Source organism: Heloderma suspectum, chromosome 3 (genome assembly GCF_057233095.1).
Source record: "Heloderma suspectum isolate Gila_16-S chromosome 3, 16-S_ref, whole genome shotgun sequence".
NCBI classification, from domain to species: Eukaryota; Metazoa; Chordata; class Lepidosauria; order Squamata; family Helodermatidae; genus Heloderma; species Heloderma suspectum.
In genome coordinates this window covers 321,235,702-321,254,284 of record NC_139460.1, presented here as the reverse complement: position 1 = coordinate 321,254,284, position 18,583 = coordinate 321,235,702, and the positions used below count along the sequence as shown (strand labels likewise).

The 18,583-nt window shown below is 48.8% G+C and overlaps 1 protein-coding gene across 1 annotated transcript in view; it reads left to right on the top strand.

Moving 5' to 3' along the window:
- Window positions 1-15,471, top strand: part of LOC146351706 (cytochrome P450 2J5-like) — a 73,476-nt gene extending 58,005 nt beyond the window's left edge. Inside the window, exons 8-11 of the mRNA XM_084842091.1 lie at window positions 5,508-5,649; window positions 6,979-7,166; window positions 10,157-10,298; window positions 14,729-15,471. Coding sequence (XP_084698217.1) covers window positions 5,508-5,649; window positions 6,979-7,166; window positions 10,157-10,298; window positions 14,729-14,919 — 663 coding nt within the window. The 3' untranslated portion in view covers window positions 14,920-15,471. The remainder of the gene's footprint in view (window positions 1-5,507; window positions 5,650-6,978; window positions 7,167-10,156; window positions 10,299-14,728) is intronic.
- Window positions 15,472-18,583: the final 3,112 nt, after the last annotated feature.

Genomic DNA, 18,583 nt, shown 5'->3' with positions numbered 1-18,583 from the left:
AAGAAAACAGCTTTACTCACAAGTATTCTTGCGCATACAAATGCAGGTTCAGCATGGGGTTTCAAAATGTGCTTGTTCAGTCCATTCTGTGTTCCATTAAACAGGCAGGAGTGAGAGAGCAAGCCATGTGCTCCCAGCAGTGGTGGAAGGATGGGGGCAGGGGGGAGAAGGGGAGGAGCAGAAAGCCACATTGTAGGCTCTAAAGATCCTAAGGCTAGCTATGCCCAAAATTCTTATGCATTAACAAGCTAACTACCACAATGCCTCCACTCCAAATGATTTGGAATTAGGAGCGAGCAGCGAAGTGGCCAAGTTTGCCAATGACACCAAATGATTTAGGGTGGTTAAAACAAAAAGGGATTGTGAGGAGCTGCCAAATGATCTCTCCAAACTGGGAGAATGGGCATCCAAATGCGAAATGCGATTCAATGTAAGCAGATTCTGTGGATGATAGAGCTACTGCTGTCTGTTCTTGGCTGCCCCAGGAGACTGGCCCATTCCTATACTTGAACAAGTATCCACTGGTGGATTTGTGGTTAGAGCTGTCCCTGCCCCAGTCTGCATCAGTGTAGCTTAGCAGTTCTATATTCCTGCTAGCTGGGAACTTTAGTTCAAAGCCGATAGTCTCTTTCAAGTATCTAGCCACACTTTAAACAGTGACCCAGTCTCTTTCAGTGAGTGAGCTGGTTTTCTGCTTAGGATTCTTACAGCAGTTGCTATGTCTGGTCTGGTAGAAGTGGTTAAGCATAGGAGTTTACCTTTTGCTGTTGTTTGGTAAAAGTTCACTTTCATTTTCCTTCTTGAGGAAGTCTGTCTCCATAGGTGTTGCTATGGTGTTGGCATCTTTCAGTCCTAATGTTTCCAAAGTTCAATAATCTGTTGTCATTGACTTAAAAGATAGAAATCGTCCCCTTCTCTTTCAGTCTGATTGCCAGAATTGTAATGTTCATTCCTTAATTCTTTTATTTCTGCTCCCTTGTTTGGGTGGCATACAATTCCTGCATAATCTTCATCTCTTTGTGTTATCATGATGAGATCATCTACATATGCAAGATTCCAAGTTAATTATCCATTTCTGGTTCTGGTATACAGACATGGATCTGCCTCACCTTGTCTGAAGCCTTGCTCTGTGAACATTTGATTTAGTTTCTCATTCTAGGCTCTTGCCACCTCTTTAAGTATTTTCTTGAGTTTGCACACAAGATTTGCTTGCTTGGGGTTTGTGAAACCTGTGGGTTGTTCCATATAAAGTTCCTCTGTTATCTCTCCATGGGGAAAAGCAGTCTTCATGTCTAGTGGCCTTACTTGCATCTTTCTGGAGGCTGCTAGACTCAGGAGTATTCTGATGGCGCTATATTCACTACAGGGTCGAAGGGTTCATCTAAGTCTTCTCTACACTTCTGTAGAAATCTTTGGTTACTAGCCTCACCTTGTAGAGTTCTACTTCACTTTCTGAGCATTACTTTATCTTGAAGACCCATTTGCATCCTATGGCTTTCTTGCCTTGTGCTAGTTTGGTTAATATCCAGGTGTTGTTGTTGTTGTTGTTGTTATTGTTCAGTCGTTCAGTCGTGTCCGACTCTTCGTGACCCCATGGACCATAGCACGCCAGGCCTTCCTGTCCTGCGCTCTCTCCCAGAGCGTGCTCAAGTTCATATTCATTGCATCAGTGATGCTATCCAGCCATCTCATCCTCTGCCATCCCCTTCTCCTTTGGCCTTCAGTCTTTCCCAGCATCAGGGTCTTTTCCAGGGAGTTTTCTCTTCGCATTAGGTGGCCAAAATATTGGAGCTTCAGCTTCAGTATCTGTCCTTCCAATGAGCACTCAGGGTTGATTTCCTTTAGGATGGACTGATTTGACCTCCTTGCAGTCCAGGGGACTCGTAAGAGTCTTCTCCAGCACCACAGTTCGAAAGCATCAATTCTTCGGCGCTCAGCCTTCCTTATAGTCCAGCTCTCACAGCCATACTTCTATTTCTTCCTGGGCTGCTTCCCTCCACTGGCTGGCCTCAGCCTTAGACATTTCTTCCATTTCCTCCTAGGGATGTATGAATCCCTTACCTTGCTCCGCTGATGGGCATCCGCGGTCGGGGGGAGGCGATCCGTCCCTTCCCCTGGAATCCTGCCTGGCCGGCTCCACTCCACGGCGACTCCGCAGAGCCACTGGCCGGGGCCGCCCACAGCTGGACTTCCATCCACTGCTGGGCTGCGCCAGCTGCAAATGGCAGTTGCTGTAGCGGCAGCAATTTGCGTCCCTGCGGAGGCCATGATAGGCTACATAGATACTTACATAGCCTATCATGGCTTGGCAGGGATGCATTTGCGGCTGCAGCCTGGCAGCGGCCAGAAGACGACCCGGAGCCGCCACCGGAGCTGCCGCCAGGTAGGCTCCATCCCGGAGGGATTCCGCGGGGTGGCGGGGGGGTTGCCCTGTTCCACCATGGACTGGAGTCTGTGTCGGAATTCTCCGACATCCATATTTCCTCCCAGGTTGACAGTTCATTGGGTGATACCAACTTTGCAAGGTAAGACAGGCATGAAGCTAGTATCCCTTTATTGGGTCATGATGAGCATTTCAGAGCTGGTTTTGGAGTCTTATCTGCTGTTGCAGTATCTTCCAGCACATCTGTCTTGACATCTACATCTACATCCCCTTCTTCAGCTGTACAGCCCTCAGCTTTTGGTTTGCTTCTTGCATCATCTACCTCATCTTCCTGTTCCATATTTGGTTCAGGATGTGTTTCTGGTAGTAAGGGTTCTGATGTCTCATTCCTGTGTTCTAGTGCACTAGTGAGGGACTTCTATCTGTCATCAGGCTTCTCTGAGCTGTTTAATACAGTTCCTCTCTTGTCAGCTCTATTTTGTTCATCAGTATAGACGATATGCCTTGTGCTGACTTCATCTGTTTTTAAATTCATCACTCTGTAGGGATGTATGGACTGTGTAAAATCTGCTCCCTCTGTGTTTCATGGATTGTCAGCTGCCTTTTGTTCTGTCATCCACCCACAGATGGATGCGATTTTTTCCCCATCATGCAGAAAAATATGCAAATAATTACATAAGTATTTACGTAAGCGTTTACATAATTTCCCTTAATATGTAACATTTAGCATATTGCTCTCCATTCCATTCAGTTTCCTCAGCAGAAACTTACATATTTTCCTACGAATATATATGTGTAAACTTCGGGAAAGTAAAAAAAAAAAATCATCCAGAAGTCCATGGACTCTGTGCGGCCTGTGTGGGTTGCTCCACAGTGGATTCCGCAGGTCCGATTCTTAGAAATCCGAGTTCATTTTAGTCCATCTCGAATTTCTCCAGCATCCCTATCACTCTATACCCTTTGGTTCCTGGAACACAGCCAATCAACACAGAATCTTCTGCTTTCGCATCTAATATCTTCCTCCTTTGCTCTGGTACATAAGCATAGCCTTTGTTGCCAAACACTCTAATGTGTTCCATGTTTAGAGCTCTATTTTGCCATTGCTGACATGACGTCTCAATTTCTTCTGGATTCAAGCCTCAATTTACACATTTCCTGGGTCCAGATGGACTGATGCTGACAAAAACTGCTCTGCATGTCTGGGCCCATAACCTGATGGAAGTATTTGGCATTTCTGCCTCTCGTTAGAAAGGCAGCTAGAAGAGAAAACAAAAGGCAAAACAGAATAGGTGTTTACCAGTCCCAGATGGACAAATGCAAGTGCAGCATAAGGTTTCAAAGAGAGTTTGTTCAGTCCATTTTGCATTCCATTACACAACCAGGAACAAGAAAACAAGCCCTGTGCTCCATGCAATGGTAGAAGGTCTGAGAGAGAAGCCCTACTCAGACACACATTGGAGAAGAGTGGTTAGACTAACAATGGTGCATGGTTACTGCTAACCACTGCAAGTGTTACTGACACATGCACAGGTAACCAGGTTCTGCAACATGGTTAGAGTAACCATTCTTTAACCACCCTCCCTGTATAGGAAGCCACAGTCCTCCAGATGGGTGGCCATGCATCCCAGTGCCCTTTGTGCTGTGGGCCATTTTGGTGCTTGGTGCTACTGGCCATTTTGATGCTTGGTGCTGCTGGCCATTTTGGTGCTCGGCGGTTCAGCAGCCTGCTGCCCCCTGTGCCACAGCACATGGCCCTTGGACATGTCCCGCAGCATGGACTCACATGGTCTGAGATCCGTCTTTCCCATTCTGGAGTCCTATAATCACCGCTCACTCCCATGATCCACCACCCCAATGCATGGCGCATTCAAGAGTTCCCTGTGGTGGAACTGGACATGGGCAGCCATCAGGAATCAGCTTCCATCACTTCTGCCAACCATTTATGCTGCTGCAGGTGCCATGCCCGTGTCCATGATGCCTTTGCAGTCACATTGTAAGAGGTGCCATCACATATGGAAGCTCTTGGCCATGCCCATAGTGTGCGCATAGCAGTGGCGGGCCAGGGCATAAGCTGCCGTGAACCACAGCTCCGTGCTCACTTCGCTGCTGGCATGTAGTGGGCTGTTCCTGGGGATAGTTTATTGGCGGGCTCACAGAAGCCATATTATTTGCTGCCTGGCAGATCTCAACCATAGAGGTCTGCCACTCAGGCATGAGCAACTAATCCTTCAGCTGCTCTTGCCATGGAGCTCTATGACAGGTGTCAATTAATCATGGAGACTGTTCAGACATCATGGTAAACTGTGGTAGAGCCCACTAACAATCTTGCAGCAAGTGGTTAGTGACCATAGTTTAGCCCGTTGGTAATAAATACCATGGCTGGGACAGACGCCTGTTCAGATATCATGCTAAGCCAACATGGTTAGCTCAAAACTCCTAACCATCATGGCTTAGCGTAATGTATGAACAGGGCCAGAGGGAGAAAAAGACAAAAGAGAAGAGCAAGAAGTCATTCTGTAGGCTATAAAGATCCTAAGGCTAGCTATGCCCAAAATTCCCATATGTGAACTAGCCAAGTGCCACACTACCCCCTTCCTATAACTTGTAGATGAAGTTGCAATATTCCCAACAAACACTGCAGAGGAAATAAATCTTACACTCAGCTTCCATCCTCACTAATGCAGATCTGAATCTTGACTGCACACAATCAATGCATAGTCAACAGTCAACATAGATCAGTTATCCCTGACATCCTTTAACCACCCTACTGAATTCACAATCAGAGTGATTAAGGAGTGAAAAAGGGGTGTTATTGAGCATTAGGAATATGAAACTCAGGGCATCAGTTATTCAACATTAATTAATGTGGAATTCAATGCATATTTGGGACACAGCATATAATACTACATAGCCCTTTTTCACCAGGCACAACAGCAATCCAGAGATCCACAAATGCAGGAGAAGATGTGGTATGCACGTGAGTGCAAGGCTCTTCTCACACTCAACTAGGCAACATGAACTTGCTGCTAGGATAATAAGGGAGGCACAGAAAGTAAGGAAGTGTTGAAGGGCAGCCTGTAATTCAGTGTAAATGAAATTACACCTTTCCTGTTGTCAACATCAGCAAAGGAATGACCCCAACTCTACCTATGATGAAGAGAACCTGGCTCAGTGTATTTTCGACTTCTTTATCGCGGGAACAGAGACAACCACCACTTCTCTGCAATGGGCATTGCTCCTCCTGACAAGTCATCCAGACATCCAAGGTGAGAGAGACGTCCAATGGCCCATTCTTGATCCCCCCCTGTCATGTACTTCTTTGAAGAGTTCATACCGATCAAATGATGTGCTACAGTAAGGATGTTTTTAGAAATCGCATTTAGCTTTCAGCCTGATTGTGCCTCCAAGAAGCTTTCTTGATAGGGATGTACGAAAGTTCTGCCACGGATCTTGGGGAGGCCGAATGCCAGTGCATTCGGCCCCCCGAAATTGGTGGCAGAACGGCCCGCCACCCCACCACCACCCTCCCGGGATGGGAGTTACCTTGGGCGGATCTTCCTGGTGGTGGTGGCAGCGGCTCCGGCGGCTGCCGCCGCCACCATTTCCACGTTAAAAAAACGAAAAAAAGTGATAGGCTACATAAAGATTTACGTAGCCAATCACGGCTAGATTTTAAAAAAACACCTTGATAGGCTACGTAAATGTTTATGTAGCCTATCATGGCTGACTTAAAACAAAAAACGCGCGTATGCAAATGGCGGCGGCCATGGCCACCACCATTTGCATTCCTTATTTTGGCATGTCTTAGTCTACGTAAACATTTATGTAGACTAAGACGGCGAAAATAAGGGGAACACAAATAGCGCAGACGCCATTTGCATACGCGTGTTGTTGTTGGTTTTTTTAAAATCAGCCGTGATAGGCTACGTAAACATTTACGTAGCCTATCATGGCTGACTGCAGGGACGCAAATGGCGGTGGCTACGGCCACCGCCATTTGCGTCCCTGCTAGCCAGCAGCCGGATGTCTGGCTGCTGGTGGAGCCAGCCGGCAGCTCCGCAGAATCGCTGCGGAGCACAGCCAGCTGGCCAGGATTCCGGGGGGGAGGAACAGAACACCTCCCCCCCACCATCAACATAATCCACAGAAAGGTAAATCACTTTCGTACATCCCTATTTCTTGATGAAATGGAACTTACCTATAAGCAAATGAATGTCTCTTACGAGGCCAGAACCTGTATGGTCTGCAACAGTTAGGACAAAATACAAGTATATAACTATTATTAATAAATAATTAAAATAATATAGCCCCACACAGCCATGAGACTCACTGGGATAACAGTCTGTATTTGTCACCCTAACCTACCTCACAGGGTACTTAGGAGGATGAATGGTGGGGGACAAATATGTATGGTGTTTTGATCTCCTTGGAGAAAAAGTGGTATAAAAATGTAATAAGCTGACTGTAATTTGGGAATCATTGAGATTCTCATATAGAATAATTTCATGTAGACTAAATATTCGGCAATGACTATTCATATTTTCTGAAATCAAAGTAATATTCAAAATAGTTTCCATTTCCATCATTTTCCTCAGGTAAAGTCTACCAGGAGATAGACAATGTTTTAGGTTCTTCTCACTCAATCTGCTATCAAGATATAAAGAAACTTCCCTACACTAATGCCGCGATTCACGAGATCCAGCGTTCAAAATATGCTTTCTTATTTGGGCTTGCAAGACAATGTACAAAGGATGTGAAAGTGAATGGTTTTCTCATTCCCAAGGTACGGAATATAGTGATGGCCACAATCCTGTATTCCAGGAGCAAGGAGCTTCACATATTTACATGTTCTATGGGTTCAAAAGTACAAAGCTGAACGTTTTCAGAGTTACAACTGTAAACTTCCAGCTTTTATTATAGAAAGAATGCATGAGATCTAGGGCTGAACTAAAACACCCAGCCCCAGTTCCTACCCCTATCCCCCTATATACAGGTTTCAAATAGGAAAGGGGCCCTGTGATTATTTATAAGGAGAGGGTGAAAGGATTTGAAGTACAGCAGTGGTTACAACTGATGGCTTAATCTCCCCCACCTCCTTTTAAAACATTGCTTGTGCAGGCAGTTGCAAGCATGCAGGCTGATTTCCCCCTCCTGCTCCCATTAAAAATAAAACCCCAAAGCAAGAGCTCCGGCCATGATTCCCTGCCTGCTAGCAGCATCCCAGGGGAATGTTGGGGTGGGGAAATACTTGTGCTCTTGCTCTGAGCTTTCATTTTCATGGGGGAGTGGGGGAGAAGAGCGCCTGCCCACTTTCCATTAGCTGCATAGGAAGTGCTTAAAAAGGAACAGGGTTGAATGATAGGAGGTGTGGCCATCAGACCCCCCCTCCCCCCAAAACATTCGGCCCACGGACGATATAGGCCAGGACCATATGAGCTGAGAATATGGGTTGAGCTGAGATAGCCCCTCAGATAACCACTAGAGTGGCCCCGTTTGGACTAGGGATGTCAGAGAATTCTGCCACAGATCTCGGGGAGGCTGAATGCCAGCGCATTCGGCCCCCCGAAATCGGTGGTGGAACGGTCTGCTCCCCCGCCCCCCCCCAGGACGAGACTTACCTGGGATGGATCTTCCTGGCGGCGGCGGCTGCTGCAGCGGTGGTGCGGCGGCGGCGGCTGTGGCGGCCGGTCTTTTGACCGGCTGCTGCCGCCGCCATTTCCATTAAAAAAAAAAAAAAGACGTGATAGGCTACGTAAAAATTTACATAGCCTATCATGGCTAGGTTTAAAAAAAAAACCGTGATAGGCTACGTATATGTTTACGTAGCCTATCACGGCTGACTTAAAAAATAAAAAAAAAGCACGTACACAAATGGCGGCAGCCACAGCCGCCGCCATTTGCGTTCTTTATTTTGGCATGTCTTAGTCTACGTCAAGATTTATGTAGATTAAGACGGTGAAAATAAGGGGAACGCAAATAGCGTAGTGAGTAATAGCACTATGCTATTTGCGTTCTCCTTATTTTTGCCGTCTTAGTCTACGTAAATGTTTACGTAGACTAAGACGTGCCAAAATAAGGAATGCAAATGGCGGCGGCCATGGCCTCCGCCATTTGCGTACGCGCGTTGTTGTTGTTGTTTTAAGTCAGCCGTGATAGGCTACGTAAACATTTACGTAGCCTATCACGGCTTAGTGCAGGGACACAAACGGCGGCGGCTATGGCCGCCGCCGTTTGCGTCCCTGCTAGCCAGCAGCATGATGTACGGCTGCTGGCGGAGCCAGCTGGCGGCTCCGCAGAATCCCTGCGGAGCACAGCCAGCCAGCCAGGATTCCGGGGGGGGGAGGAACAGAGCGCCTCCCCCCCGGCGAGGATTCTGGGGGGAGGGATGGAGCGCCTCCCCCCCCACCATCAGCATAATCCACGAAAGGTAAGTGATTTTCGTACATCCCTAGTTTGGACGTCACTTTGAGGCATTATGTGTTAATAAGCTACTCACACTAGCTTATTTTTGAAATAGTCCACAAGGCCCCACCACACGACCAGGCTAATAAGCTACTGTGCCTAAACTGACCCCTGACCCCCCTCGACCCTTGTCCTGCTGCAGTCCTCCCACCCAAGCAGTGGGGCTGTTTCACCCTTTCATTGCATTGAAGCAGGGGTTACAAGGAGCAAAATCCTGGAAATGCAACGAAAAGGGATGACCCAAATAAAGCCTTGGAAATTTGCAGGATTGGGACCAAGCTTCACTCACAGCTTCTCCTAGTTGGGAAGCACTTCATGCACCATCAAAATCCTGTGCAATCACCCACAAGCAGGAAAAATCCCAGGTGCAGCAAAAAGGGGGTGGCATAAATAAACCCTTGGGGTTTACAGGATTGGGACAAAATTTAGGCAGCTTCCCCTACTTGAGAGGAACCCAATGCACCCACAAAACCCTCAATTGCACATTGCCCCCATAATCAGTGCTGGCACAGACGCCTTTAGTGTTCTCGGTAGAACTAAGCACTAAGGCATTAAAGTTGTAAATCGGTAAAAGCGCAATTACACATTTCCCCCATAGCCATTGCTGGCATAGACATCTTTAGTGCTCTCAAAATCAAGAAGTGCTATAGCTCTAAAGTAGAATTGCATCCAGCCCCCCGCAGACTTTGCTGGCAGAGCCAGTTCTGTTCTCAGTATTGCTAAACTGCTATAGCTCTTTAGCGCTAAACCACAATTGCACATTTCAGCCCCTAGACATTGATGGCACAGTCCCTTCAACTTTTCCCAGTAGAGCTAAAGTGCTAAATCAATAAAGTGCAATTGTGCATTTCACCCTATAGACAGTGCTGGCATAGTCCTTTTAACTGTCCCCAGTAGTGGGAACGGTTCCCAAAACAGAACTCGTGTGAGGAGCAGCGATCTCAAACACTCTTGCTACACAACTCTATATAGGTGATCAAAATAACCCACAGTGACCGCCAGATGTCAGTGATAACCCACAATGGGTTAAATAACCCCTACTGCAGACCATGAGTTGCCTGAGTGGGTTATTTTGGGCAAATAAGCAAGTATGGGTTAAAAAATTCCTGACAGATGACATGATAACCCACAATAAACTATCGTGGCTTATTTAACACATCATTGGTTATCGTGACATCCAGACCCAGTCTGTGAATCCTCACATCCAAGAAAAGTATTTGTGGCCACTATGATTAGCACTGGGAAAGTGAGGAACAATCCTGCAATGTGATGTTCTGGCTTCATTCTCAGTCAATTGTTTCTTGCATGCAGGGGGCATATATTGTTCCAGACCTGCGCTCTGTTCTTCTGGATCCTGAACAGTGGGAGACTCCTGAAGAGTTCAATCCAAATCATTTTTTGGACAAAGATGGAAATTTTGTGGCTAGAGAAGCATTTCTGCCATTTGGCTCAGGTATAAATTCAGAAATCCAAACCTCCTTGTGATTTATAGACATGTTTCCTGGGTTATTATTTCCAAGAGATGCCATATGATTTCCTCCAAGGCAAGCCTGAAACAACCCCAGCTCTTTTCATTAGATGTAACTGCGTTTGGCCTGAAATCACAGTCTGAACTTATTTCTCACAAATGTCAGCACTGAAGGTTACTGGGGATTGTCTCAGTTTTTTATTTTCTAAGAACAAAGCTATATTTGTTCTATTTAGGTTGTAATTTTCTACAAAGTTACCTGAGGGTCGGTCCCTTACTTCTGAGTAGACATGCAATGGAGTGCACTCTTAGTGTTGGACTTTGGAAAATGACTATTTAGTAATAGTCACTGAAATATGTTCTCATTTCACATGTAGAATCTCTCAGTGTTCTGTGACTTTGTTAGTGGAACAATTGAAAGATAAATGAAATTCATACGAGATTTGGGATGATGAGGTTTCTTCTTTTTCTGTATAGAGTCAAACTGCTGCCCTAGTATTTTTACCTCTGACTGCCAACATCTCACAGAGTTTTTCTCCGTGAGGCATTGATCATGCACTCATCATTCCTAGGGATGTCAGAGAATTCCACAACGGATCTCAGTGAGGCTGAATGCCAGTGCTTTCAGCCCCCAGAAATCCATCGCGGAACGGCCTGCCACTCCCCCGCCCCCCGCGGATCCCCCCGGGACGAGACTTACATGGGGCGGATGTTTCCAACGGCGGCGGCTCCAACGGCGGCTTCGGCAGCGGAGGCTGGTCTTCCAACTGGCTGCCGCCACCACCATTTGCAGTCTGTGTTTTTTTCTTTTCTTTCCCCCCCACCATAGACGTGATAGGCTACATAAGTCTATCACGTCTGGGTAAAAAAAAAAACACGCGTACATTCGGCCCCCCGAAATTGGTGGAGAAATTCTCCGACACCCCCCCTGCCCCCCTCCGGGATGGGACTTACCTTTCCCGAATGTCCCTGGTGCTGGCGGGTCCCAGCGGCAGTTCGGCGGCAGTTAGGCCGCCACCGCCATTTCCCTGTAAAACAACAACAACAAATGTGATAGGCTACGTAAAGATTTACGTAGCCTATCACGGCTAGATTTTCCAAAAACCCCGTGATAGGCTACGTAAATCCTTACGTAGCCTATCATGGCTGACTTGGGGGGGGGGGGGAAGCGCGTACGCAAATGGCGGTGCCCATGGGTTTGCGTACACGCTTTTTCCCCCCCTCAAAGTCAGCCGTGATAGGCTATGTAAGGATTTACGTAGGCTATCACGGCTGACTGCAGGGATGCAAATGGCGGCGGCTACGGCTGCCGCCATTTGCGTCCTGGCCGGCCAGCAGGATTCGTGGCCGGAGGGACGGGGCACATCCCCCCCAGCTAGAATTTCGGCCGTAGGGATGGGGCGCCTCCCCCCCGGCCAGAATTTTGGCCGGAGGGACGGGGCACCTCCCCCCCGGCCAGAATTTCGGCGGGGAGGAACAGAGCGCCTCCCCCCCACCATGGCGCAAGCTGCGGGACCAGGTAAGTGACTTTCGTCCATCCCTAGGTCCGGTGAGGTCAGGTGAGGTGAGGTCAGGACAGGTCTGGTGAGGTCAGGTGACCGGAAATTACATGGGGAATCCCCGTGAAGGGCTTTACCCTTTTTACGATAATAAATAGGCATTTTCCCTATGACCCGAGGCTTATGGAGACTGATGGCAGGTGCGTAAAAAGGATTTTTCTGCGGTACTTACGGAATTATTTACATAAGTTCGAAAAAAACTGAGGGATCCGGAAAAAAATGGGGGAATCCGGGGCATGCGGATGGCGGAACGGGGTGGCCCTTGGCTCTGTGTAATCCTGGTGTAGCAGAGCCACTCTGTGAAGATTCCAGGGGGACGAACGGATCACCTCCCCCTCCCCGGATTCCCCACCAGAACAGACGGTGGGGAATCCATCCATCCCTACATAGGGGTGGGGAAAGAGCGATTTCAGAGTGCAAAAAGAGACCAGGGGCCATACAGAGTGCAAGCAACCTGTGGCGCTTTGGTGAGCAGCTGAACTCTGTGCCTCCCTGTCCTATACTAGGGCTGGAATCTGAAATGCCTTCAGCCACAAAGGAATGCAGCAGGGTTTGTTCCATCCTTAGTCCAGCATCAACTGCAAGAAGGGGGGTAGCGGAACAGTCAGCAGCTCCAGGCTCTTCTCCCTCCTTTTCCATCCCTTGTGACGTCTTCCTTTGTGAATGTGTGACATATCCCACTCTTGCAGGGTTGGTCAGTAGCTGGTACTGACCAAGGGTTATCTTTGATGATCAAGTATGAGATATTGGCCCAGCTCCATGCAGCAAAAAGCCTCTGTGGGTGAATTCCCCCCTGCTGTTAATGTCACCGTAGCAGTCGCCATTTTGAATATTCGGGGTGCGGTGGGGGCTCACTGTAGCTTCTCATTCCATGTGAACACAGCAAGGGTGGGTTGTTGGGGTGGTTGACAACTCTAAAACCTGCAGCCCTAAAACAGCCCACAGCTTCTGGGTGGCTTGTCATGTAATGAGGTTTGCAAGTAATGAGAAGCTGCGACACTGTGGGCTTTGATTGCAAACGTGGCACCCCATGGGCTAAGCCAGAGTGGGCTGCAGTAGGGATGGCGGAGAATTCTGCCACGAACTCAAATGAGGCCGAATTCTTTGGAATCCAGCTTCCAGAATCCACGGCGGACAGGCACCACTCACCTCTGCCTCCTGAGGATCCCCCGCAGACCAGCACTCCTGCTCCGGATCCTCAGCGACACAGCAACGGCAGCCGCCATTACCGTTTTGCTTGGGGAAAGACAGATGCAAATGTGTAGTGGATGCCACTTGTGGCTGTAAAGCCCTGAGTTTTACGTAAATAGAGCTGTAAATGGCTGTGATTAGGTAAACCTCAGGGCTTTACGGCCACAAGTGGTGTCCACTACGCCATTTGCGGCTGTCTTTCTCCAAGCGAAACAGTAATGCCGGCTGCCATTGCCATGTCGGCTGAGGATCTGGAGAAGGAGTGTGGTTCTGCGGAATCCAGTGGACGTGGAGCCATTCCAGAGGATTCCAGGGGGGAGGAATGGATCGGCTCCCCCCGCGGAACCCCCCCCCCCGGAACGAAAGGTAGGGGTTCTGTACATCCCTAGGCTGCAGTGATGGCAGCAGAGTGGAAAGAAGCCCTTAATATTTCCCTGTCCTTAGTAGTTCCAGCCGTTTTGCCAGATTTGAAACTGTATACAATAGGGATGTACGAATTCCTTACCTGGTTCCAGTCGGGGCATCCGCTTGTGGGGGAAGGCGCTCCATGCCTCCCCCCAGAATCCTTGATGGGGGGGAGGCGATCCGATTCCCCCCCCCCCCGGAATCCTGCCCGGACGGCTATGCTCCGCGGCAGCTCTGCGGAGCAGCCGGCCAGGGCCAACCGCAGCCGGACTTCTGGCCGCAGACGGGCTGCTGTGGACGCAAATGGCAGCTGCCATTTGCGTCTTTCCAGGCTGCCGTGATAGGCAATGTAAGTATTTACGTAGCCTATCATGGCATGCCCCCCCCAAAAAACGGCATACACAAATGGCGGCAGCTACAGCGGCTGCCATTTGCGTTCCCTGTTTTTCGCCGTTCTAGCCTACATAAATATTTACGTAGGCAATTACGGCGAAAAAAAGGGAACCGCAAATAGCGTAGTGGGCGTAAATATTTATATATGTAAATATTTACGTAGGATAAAATGGCGGGAAAAAAGGAACGCAAATAGCGCCCACTACACTATTTGCATTCCCCTTTTTTTTTCCGTAATAGCCTACGTAAATATTTACGTAGGCTAGAACGGCGAAAAATAGGGAATGCAAATGGCGGCCGCCATAGCCGCTGCCATTTGCGTACGCTCATTTGGGGGGGGCATGCCGTGATAGGCTATGTAAATTCTTGCATATTCTATCACAGCTGAAAAGACGCCAATGGCGGCCGCAGCAGCCCGGCCGTGGCCGGCCAGGAGACCAGCCGCTGCCGCCGCTGCCGCCACCGAATCCGCTGCACCCGCCCCAGGTAAGTGCCATCCCAGGCGATTCTGTGGGGGGGGCAGGGGGGCAGGAGGCCGTTCTTCCATGGATTCTGGGGGGCTGGATTCTAAAGAATCCGGCCTCACTGGAATCCATGGCGGAATTCTCTGCCATCCCTAGTATGCAAGCATGTCAGCTACTGGTGTTCCCTGGGCCAAAGCCCCTCCTCTCAGAGGGGCGCCAAACAATAGAGTAAAAGGGGCTTATGGAGGGGACCTCCTGGTGGGTCACTTTGGGGTTGTGGGATGAGGAAGAGCCTACCAGCACATGTTCCTTTCTCAAATCCACACTTTATTCCTGACTGGGATATATGCTCTGGGGAACAGGTAATACTCATTTGCTGCCCTTTCCCTTATTTCCTCCCCAGGGGCTCGGGTGTGTCCGGGGGAGCAGCTGGCGAGGATCGAGCTCTTCTTCTTCTTGACCAGCCTGCTGAGGGCCTTCAGGTTCCAGCTGCCGGAAGGAGTGAAGGAGCTCAATCAAGAACCCATCATAGGGTTGACAACACATCCCCGCCCTTATAAAATCTGTGCTGTTCCCCGCTGCAGCTCATCGTAAACCATATCCATGTAGTTCAGTGGCATGTTTATTACTGTAAATATCTCACTTCTTACTTTTTACTTAAGTGATCCTCTCCCCATCCCTACCCTGAATTCGCTGTTTACGCACAAAGGCTCAGGGCTGGATTGTTTCTGCCTGTGGCTGGAGTGGGTCGCCAGGGCTAACCAGGGCACCCCCACTTCCCCTGGTGCAGCAGGAGCTCCACCTGGGCAGCCACAGTTGCCAGCTCTCGCTTGCCGGGCTGCCCGGAAGCAGCTTGAGCCAGGATTGCAGCTAAGTGGGGGAGAGCAGACGGGGCCTTCCTGGAGCAGAGAGCCGCTGAGACACCCGAAGTTGCAGGAGGCAGAAGGAGAGCTGGAGAGGGAGAGGGCAGGGGAAGAGGCTGAGGTGGCCGTGGAGAGGGTGAGGCGAGGGAGGGGGTGAGGAGACTCACTTGCGCACGCGTGCACACACACACAATGAGTTCTGCTTCAGGTGGCATTTGGTATAAATCAGTCAAACAAACCAACAAGCAAAATGAATAAAAATCATTTTAAAAACTGCCAGTTTTAAGACCTGAGTTAAGGTTCTCTCATATTCTTTCAAGCTCCACAAGGCTGGAAATTGGAGGGCAGAGTGCCGGGGACCAGCAGAGATGCCCCATGTTGTCCTGGTCCTGCATTGACTCCTGACGCATCTGAGTCTTACTGTACTTACTCTGCTGCTAGAGAAATCATCCTGTGTGTTGGCTCAGGCCTCTCTCCTCCCTTCCGCGTTCTGTCTGTAGGCATGAAGTCGACACATGCTATTGGCCACCTCTCTTGTTATATAAACATCTTCTTGTTATATAAACATCATGCCAAGCCATGGTAAGCTACTAAGTATTTACGTAGCCTATTACGGCAAAGAGCAGGGGCGCAAATGGTGTAGCGGACGCCATTTCCGTCCCTGCCTTTTGCCATGATAGGCTACGTAGATACTTACGTAGCCTATCATGGCTTGGCAGGGATGCAAATGGCGGCCAGCGTAGCAGCTGCCATTTGCGGCTGCAGCCCAACAGTGCTGGAAGACCTGGAGCCACCGCTGGAGCTGCTGCCACAGCCAGATAGGTCCTTTCAGGGGGGGGGATTTCGGGGTGGTGGTGGGGGGGTAGTCCGTTCTAAAGAATCCAGCCTCACTGGAGTCCATGGCGGAATTCTCCAACATCCCTAGGTCCCACAGGTATCTGTATTAGGACCAATGGTTTTCAACCTGTTCATAAATGATCTGGAATTAGGAGTGAGCAGTAAAGTGGCCAGGTTTGCAGACAACACCAAATCATTTAGGGTGGTTAATGCAAAAAGGGATTGTGAAGAACTCCAGAAGGATCTCTCCAAACTGGGAGAATGAGCATGGAAATGCCAAATGTGGTTCAATGTAAGCAAGTGTGAGGTGATGCACATTGGGACAAAAAATCCCAACTTCAAGTATAGCCTGACGGGATCTGAGCTAGTGGTGACCAACCAGGAAAGAGATCTTGGTGTTGTTGTGGACAGCTCAATGAAGATGTCAACCCAGTGTAAAACCCCGCTGTAAAACAGGCAAACTCCATGTTAGGCATAATTAGAAAAATAAAAATGCACTATCATACTGCCCGTGGGCAGCTGGTTGGCCCTCATGTGAACAGAATGCTGGACTAGATGGACCCTTGGTGTGATCCAGCAGGGCTCTTCTTATGTTCTTATGTGGGGGCAGGGGTGGGGAGGCAGTGCCATGGAACACATCCTGCTCCTTTTCTTTCCTGTGTGTGTGTGTGTGTGGTTTTTTTCCTGAAGCCCCTTGGAGGTAAGGGAAGGCAAGATAATATAAATCACTGGTCTTCTGTTTTTCAGGTCGACTGTAACTTCCAAGGACGCTGTGCTGCCTGTCTGGGAAACTGAGAAGGCCTCCCCTTGGCTCCCTATTTATGACAGGTTGACAAGATGAGCTGGTAGCCCAGAAGTGACACAAGCACCTCCCTTGGGCATATTGATCCCAGAATGCGTGCAAAATACCTTTTCCTCATCCCTTCCAGAGCTCACCTCAGTCTCCTCATATGTGCAGTGATTTGGGCATTAATGTGATTTCCTGGCAGCCACGAGGCCCGTGGCTGGAACTGCTCTCACTAAATCAGCTTGGAGCTGAGGAGGCTGTAGCGTCTGAAGCTGCCAGCCAGGGCCGTGCCATGAGGCCACCAGCTTCCCAGTCTCTTGACAATGGACGGCACCATTGACCTCGTAGGCAGCTGGCCTTGGTCCCACTTGCATCTTCCTAGACAAAGAAGTAACAGAAGCTTAGCTAAATCTCAAATGCATTCAAATCCTCTTGGCATTAGTTTTACCTTAGTTCAGTGTGTGAACTAAGCATACTACTCTCACACCAGCTTCCTTGCTTGCTTGCTTGCTTGCTTGCTTGCTTGCTTGCTTGCCTGCTTTCAACCCTTATATAGATTTGGTAACCAAATTTGTCTCTTACAGTTCTACAACAAAATGTTGCAGTATGGAGTGGTCCTATTCATGATTCCAGCCACTCATGGCATTCCACTCCTGCTTCGACCTTTTTTCCTCTCAGTCAGCCACCATTCTGACTGAGGTCTCAATTTTCCTCTCAGTCAGCCACTGAGGTCTCAATTAGTATGATATATGATGGTGAGCACCTCTTTGTTGTTGTTGTTCAGTCGTTCAGTCGTGTCCGACTCGTCGTGACCCCATGGACCATAGCACGCCAGGCCTTCCTGTCCTGTGCTCTCTCCCGGAGCGTGCTCAAGTTCATATTCATTGCATCCGTGATGCTATCTAGCCATCTCATCCTCTGCCGTCCCCTTCTCCTTTTGCCTTCAGTCTTTCCCAGCATCAGGGTCTTTTCCAGAGAGTTTTCTCTTCGCATTAGGTGGCCAAAATATTTCAGCTTCAGCTTCAGTATCTGTCCTTCCAAGGAGCACTCAGGGTTGATTTCCTTTAGGATGGACTGATTTGACCTCCTTGCAGTCCAGGGGACTCGTAAGAGTCTTCTCCAGCACCACAGTTCGAAAGCATCAATTCTTTGGCGCTCAGCCTTCCTTAGAGTCCAGCTCTCACAGCCATATGTTACTAGTGGGAAAACCATAGCTTTGATTATGCGGACCTTTGTGGGCAAGGTGATGTCTCTGCTTCTCACTATGCTGTCTAGGTTTGCCATAGCTTTCCTCCCAAGGATCAAGCGTCTTTTAATTTCATGGCTGCAGTCACCATCTGTGGTGATCTTGGAGCCCAAGAAAGTAAAATCTGTCACTGCTTCCATTTCTTCCCCTTCCATATGCCAGGAAGTGATGGGGCCAGATGCCATGATCTTAGTTTTTTTAATGCTGAGTTTCAGACCAGCTTTTGCATTCTCCACTTTCACCCTCAACAAGAGTCTCTTTAGATTCTCTTCGCTTTCTGCCATTAGGGTGGTATCGTCTGCGTATCTGAGGTTGTTGATAATTCTCCCGGCAATCTTAAAATGGGGCTTTCTGCTTCCCTTTTAAATGCAGGATCACAACAGACTCCCTTTACACATGCTTCCTCCCCCCGCCCACTTCCTTTCGCCCTTATCTGAGTCTTCCATATGTGTCATTATACAGCTGCTGTGGTCTAGCTCCTCTTATTGCAGTTTTCCTTTTTTCACAAGGGGACTCAAGTGGAAC